Source organism: Brassica oleracea, chromosome C9, assembly GCF_000695525.1.
Source record: "Brassica oleracea var. oleracea cultivar TO1000 chromosome C9, BOL, whole genome shotgun sequence".
NCBI classification, from domain to species: domain Eukaryota; kingdom Viridiplantae; phylum Streptophyta; class Magnoliopsida; order Brassicales; family Brassicaceae; genus Brassica; species Brassica oleracea.
In genome coordinates, this window is record NC_027756.1 from 46,751,301 (window position 1) to 46,757,904 (window position 6,604).

The 6,604-nt window shown below is 45.7% G+C and overlaps 1 protein-coding gene across 1 annotated transcript in view; it reads right to left on the bottom strand.

The window, feature by feature from the left end:
• Window positions 1-918, bottom strand: part of LOC106315189 (ensconsin-like) — a 1,314-nt gene extending 396 nt beyond the window's left edge. The window contains exons 1-2 of the mRNA XM_013752938.1: window positions 418-918; window positions 4-302 (exon numbers count right to left, since the gene is read on the bottom strand). Coding sequence (XP_013608392.1) covers window positions 4-302; window positions 418-918 — 800 coding nt within the window. The remainder of the gene's footprint in view (window positions 1-3; window positions 303-417) is intronic.
• Window positions 919-6,604: the final 5,686 nt, after the last annotated feature.

Sequence of the window (6,604 nt, forward strand, 5' to 3'; positions counted from 1 at the left end):
AACAGAACAGCCATCCTCGTCAGGCGAGCGTGAAAATCATCACTCGAAACAACAGTCTTTGACTCTTCTCGGTTCTGAATTTCGCGCTGGAGACGACGGACTTCGGAAGCCTTGCTCTTCTTCTCCTTCTTCAGCTTGAACAATGCACTCGCCGACTTTACGAGGTCCCGCTCGAGATCGCTGACCCAAACCTCCAGCTGAGAGAGCTCAGCAGCACGAGCAGCTTCAGTAGATTTCAATGTGGCCTCAGCTTGTTTCAGCGCCTCTCGCGATTTAGCCAGACCCCTTGTCGAACGCTCTATCTCTTATCCGCAGTCGCTGAGCATCTCGTCAATCAGGGATACAAACTACACATGAAATAAGGGTCAGGATAATCGTAGAACAAGGTGGCTCATGCTGAAAATAGTCAAAACAAACCTTGGCACGATATTGCGGCAAAGGTCCCGAGGGCTCCCCTTCCGCGCCAGCGGTACATCTCCTCTTCTTGACAGTCTCGGTTGCAGCGCCAGTCCTCTTGCGAATTTTGGTCAAAGGAGCAGCACTGGACGCGGGAAGCCCTAGGACGATCTCCTTCCTATCCAAAGGCGGAGGCATCAACTCCATCGCCTTCTCCTCCTTAGGAGCTGGGACTGGTGTGGTCGAAGAGCCCGAGGGTTGAGCCGAGACCTCCGGAACTTGAACAGGAACCATGGCCAATTCTACGAGGGGCATGGCATCACCATGGGACTTGTTTCCTCCAGCCGAGGTCGACATCGCAGGCGAAGAAAGGATAGCTGGCGCCTCAGGCTGAATCCGACCCCCTTCTTTCCCGGCACTGCGACTGGACAGTCTCTCTTTGAAAGAAAGAAACCCGGCGATGAAGGTTGGAGTAGCTTCGCGCATGTCCGGAGTCGGAAGTGCCGAGTTGGCCTCACCCATCTCGACGTCGGAGCTTTTCTTTTCACTTGGGGAGGAAGACATTCTTGATAGGTAGTTTGAAGAAAAGAGAATGTGAGAGAAAGAGATGTGTGAAGAATGAGGAGTGGTGAGTTGCTACTTATAACTAGGCCTGGGCATTTTACCCGGACCCGAAGACCCGACCCGAAACCAACCCGAAAAAATCCGGTTTGGGTAGGAACCGACCCGATCAAATTACCCTATCGGTTCTTGTTGTAGAGGACCCACGGGTGTTGGACCCGACCCGACCCAAACCCGAAACCCGATGGGTACCCGAATTAATAATGTAAATTAAATAAAATGCATAAGGGGGAATCAAAGACGTGTTATTTGTCTAGAGAACATGGGAGTCAACCACTAGGAGACAACAAATTGTTGTTGTATCTCGCATAGTTTAATATATATACACATTTTAATATAATAAAAACACAAATTTTGAATAAAATTTTGAATATTTTAGGATATATAAATATTTTAAGATATTTTTTTGTATTTTTAGGTCTTTTTTAAATTGAACCCGAACCGAACCCGACCCGAAACCGAACCGAATCCGAACCGTTAAATTCTATTTACCCGAATGGGTCTAACTATCTAAGACTCGATCCGACACGGACCAGACACGATCCGAACCGACACGGAACCGAGAATTTGAAATTACCCTATCGGGTCCAAACTCTTAGACCCGAAAGACCCGGATCCGAAAGACCCGGACCCGGATCCGAAAGGACCCGATCCGAACCCGACCCGACGACCCGAATGCCCAGGCCTACTTATAAGGATATGAGGGTGACGTGGATTTCCGCAATAAATATTCGTAGCCAAAGATTTCAATTTCTAATTCGTATCACTCGCCCGCAAAATCGTCTCAGAGTCTCCGAGTCTTATGGGCTGGGGGGCTAACTGTTGGGATTAAAAACGGTTATTTCGAAATCAACGGCTATGATTATTTCTTATTCACGGATTTCTCGCAAAACATTCACTGAAAGAAAGATCGGAAGTGAACGAACGATCAAATCCCGCACAAAAGCCACTCGCCGGAGAGCTGAACCAGCACGCAGGCCGGCTAGCCCGGCGAGCTGAACCATCACGCAGGCCAGCTAGCCCGGCGAGCTCAACCATCACGCCGGTCAGCTCGCCGGTGAGTTGAACCGGCATGTGGTTGCACTCGCCCGGCGAGCACAACCACACGACGGTTCAGCTTGTGAATTCGTCCGTCACGCGAGTCGGCTCGCCCAGCGAGCTCAACCTGATCTCGGCCTGTCTGACTTACTTTGACTCTTGTATCTTCCGTATAGCTGCGATATCCGATCTTCGGGAAAATATACTTCTCGTTTCGTTTTGATTAAAGTTATTCTCGAAGTTTTATGACTAAAACCGAGAAATCGTATAAACGCCAAAGGACCAGAGAACGGTCCGCAAGGATCCAAACTGGTCTAGAGGCCCATCTACGCTCTCAGAAGGGAATTTGAGCCATAAAAGTTATGACGGTTTGTCCTAACTCGCAGAAATACGATAAATGCTAAGTTCCCAAAGATAAATATAAAGATTCGAGGATAAACTATCAAGATCGGCGAAAAATTGAATATTCCCAAAAGAGATAGACTTGAGCCCGAAGGCGAAGGTTGGGCCACCGACCTAGAGCGACTATATAAGGACAGCAGGAGAAGAAGAAAAGGGATCCGAGAACTTAGGGCTTAGGTGGTTAGACTAGCACGGCAAGGCTTAGGACGTCTTGGCCGCCTCTTGTTCTATTGTTCCGATAGTTAGCATATTTCTACTCCTCTCGGAGAAATCTTGTATTCATACTATTCAATAAAACGCCTCTGAGCGATTATCTATCTTTTTATCATTCTAAAGTGATTACGCAGAGAATTCGGACCTTCAAGGAAAAACGGGTTCACTCGGTTTTCCTCCATTATTATTTATTATAATCGACGGTGTGAATTTCGGTTCCCACACCTTTCAACCTTGTGTATGGAAAGGCTTGTCACCTACCAGTTGAGCTTGAGTACAAGGCATTATGGACTGTCAAGTTGCTTAACTTTGAAATCAAGAGTGCCAAGGAGAAGAGACTTCTCCAACTCAATGAGCTCGATGAGATTAGACTAGATGCTTTTGAGAACTCAAGGATTTACAAGGGAAAACCAAAGCCTTTCACGACAAGAAGATCTTGAGGAGAGAATTCAGTGCTGGAGATCAAGTGCTTCTCTACAATTCTAGACTGAAGTTGTTTCCCGGGAAGCTCAAGTCAAGATGGTCCGGTCCTTTCTAGATCAAGGAAGTTAGGCCATATGGGGCAATTGTTTTATGGGATAGGAATGGTGGAGACTTCACAGTCAATGGACAAAGAGTTAAGCTCTACATGGGAACTACAATGGAGGAGAGAGGAATCTCGGTTACACTCTCCAACCCCGACACCGCCTAGCCAAAGGAAAGCAAAGTCAAGCTAGAGACTTAAAACAAGCTCACTTGGGATGAAGTCCCATGTCTATCCTTGTATATACTTCACTAGGATATATAAAAAAAATGGAATGCTAGAGTGGAGCGGGGTGTTGTAGCGAGGTCTGGACGTCGCGGCACGACTCGAATCTCGGATGACGGTTTAGCGCGGGGTGTGACCGCGGGGTCTGACGCTCGCGAGTTAAATAAAGACATGTAATCGAGCATCAGAGCGGGGTGCTACAGCGAGGTATCGACGTCGCTCCACATCGCCCAGGTATGATTTCTTGACCCTAAACCCACTGACCCGACCCGTGCCCAACGACCCGACCCGACCTAAACCTAACCCTACCCCGCTCTCGTTTCTCTCTCTCCCGTTCTCCTCTCTTCTCCCCCCAAACACAAACAAACTCTCTCAATTCCCCCAACTCTAAAAACCCCATAACTCCCTCATATCTTCCCCAAATCCACCCATTCTCGGTTATAAAGCAAAGCTTTCTCCCTTGTAGTCTATTTTCTTGAATCAATTCATCTTTCCATTCTAATCCAAGCAAGGTATGTTGATTCAAAGATGAATTTCGTGGGTTCATGAACCCTAGAAATTCAAACTCAAATTTAGCTTAGTTTCTTGCTTGATTCTTGTGAATATGACTAGGGAAAGCTTATATATCATGTTGGGTTGCTAATTTCGTGGTAGAAGTGAGTTGAATCCGAAATTGAAAAGATTAGGGAATTTTCGAAACTGTCCCACATTGGTTTTGCATGTAGTTTGGATTGAAGTAATTGGATGTTTTAGAGTTTACTTAGGAAGTTCTCTCAATTTAGAGCAAAATTGTTCAATGAAAACATACTTAATTGTCATCTTCATGCTTGAGAACATTGAGAAACTTGATTCTTTGGATATAGCTCTATCACTTAGGCCTAGTTCTCTATTGATGTTGCAATGTGATTAGTCTACCCTAATGCTGATTGTTCAATCGATTAAATTCACATTTGCAACTTCATTTTAACTCCTCTTTTGTACCTCTTACTAATACTCTACCAAGGTTTGAATGATATAGGTACAATGGCAAGATCAAACCAAAAAGATATGGACGCTAAGAAGGCAGCAGCTGCAAAAAGAGAAACTGCTCTAAGGGGAAAGCCCTTAGAACCATCTGAACCAAGCCAACCAGGAGCAGAGAGAACATCTAGGAAACAAATTCTGGATGCAAAGAAAGCAGCGGAAAGGGAGAAGAGAGAAGGCAAAGCTGTGGCATCTTCTTCAAGGGATGAGGGAGGAGAAGAGCCCGCTCCTTCAAAGAAAGCCAAGATGTCAAAAGGGAAGGGGATAGCTGTTGAAAGGGACAGGAGTAAGACACCAACTATTGAAGAGCTATACCATCACTTGGCTAACGGTGTTTCTTGGGTTCCAACAGGCTTTGATGACACCAAGAAGATGGAAGAACTAGGAATCGAAGAAGATGTTAGGACAATGCTGCAGCACATGAAAATGGAGAGCTTCTATTCCATGGCTTATCCTACTCATGTGGAACCTTCTTGTCAATTCCTTGCAACTCTTGAAGCATCTTTCTATGAGGTTGAGCATGTGAAACAAGGGTGGGGCAAAATCAAGTTTAAGGTCAATGGAAGGAACCATTTCATGAGCTTCAAGGATATTGGAGCAATGATGGGACTTGGGGATAATGAAGATCCAACCCTCCCAAGATTCAAAAAGCTCCCTACCGGTGTTTGGAGAGTGATAAGTGGAAATCCGCATGCTACTGGTCATGACAAGAACTCAGCCGCAGTGCACTATCTCCACAGGATACTCGTCCACACGTTCTACCCTCGCAAGGAGCCAGGGACAATCAATAAAAAAGAGCTGAGACTACTCTACCGGGGTGTTAGAGACAATGTCACACCTGAACAGCTTGGGGAGTTTGAGGAGACTGATAAGATGAAGTTTCCCACAACTAATATCGTCGAACGCTTTGGAGTGGTTGGTCTCTTTGTGGAACGCCTCATGTACTACAAGGATTGGGTTTGGACTACCGCAGATTCTTCTCCTCAGCTTGGAATTGGTGGTATGATAACTCCACTGCTGATAGCAAATGGTGTGAACTTGGGGAATGAGCCCAAAGGACCAGCACTCATTGACGCCCCTTATTTGAGGATTGCTACTTACATTGGTGGAAGGTATCAAGAGGAAGTTGTATACACATACTTCCGCAAGGGAAATATGGTTTAAGTTGCTGCTCCCAAATATAGAGCTCATAAACATAGAGAGGCTGAGAATCATCCACTTCAACATAGATGAATCAGAGCTCTTTGGACCCCATGGCCCTATAGATCCTATGACTGCACCTAAGAGAAGGAGAGGTGGAACGAGAGGTCATGTAAGGGCTGGAACAAATGCTGCTACACAAGAGAGATCTGCTACCCCCGTCTATGGCCCTCCTCGCTACCACTTTACTCAGAGCTCAACAGCTCTACCTCATGGCCCTCTCCGTGTAGCTCATGAGCACATTGACAAGCTTCAAAGATGGAACAAGGCTCAGGACAGGAAAATCTTCAAGCTAAAGACTAAGTACAAGGAGCTTAAAAAGACAGTGAAGAGGCAAGCTGAAGCTTCAGCTCAATTCATGAAGAAGGTGGCTGATCTTTTGGTTAGAGGAGAAGTAGGAGGATGTAATTCTGAAGACTTTGTCACTGGAGATACTTCTGTTCCTCAGCCCCAACCCTATGACCCCGTCACTAATCCTACTTTGGACCTTGGACCTCCCCTTACTGCCTGCCAGCTCTTGCATCTGGCACGAAACCCCGAAGCTCATAAATCCAACTTTGGAAATAAGTCACCTTTCCTTGCCTCAACCGATGAAGAAACCGGCAACGAGGAAGTTGCTAGCGAGCCCCAAGAATACTACATTACCTTCCCCGATGACTCCGGATATGATGCCTCGAGCTTCTTCCCGAATGCTTAGACAGGTACTCCACTACCTTTCCATTGTATATACCAGTTTTTCTTTGCATCTGTTTTCTTTTTCGGTATCTCCTCCAACTTACTAACACAAAGACTGTGTGAACTAAGTTTGGGGGAGGTATCAAGTATTTGATCATGTTTTCTTTGATGATTTGAGTCTCATGCATTGCATTGTACATACATATATGCATAGAAAAAAACCAAAAAAATTGAAAATTTTGAAAACACAAAAAGAAACATGTAGTTGCATCACTTGCACTTTTAGGA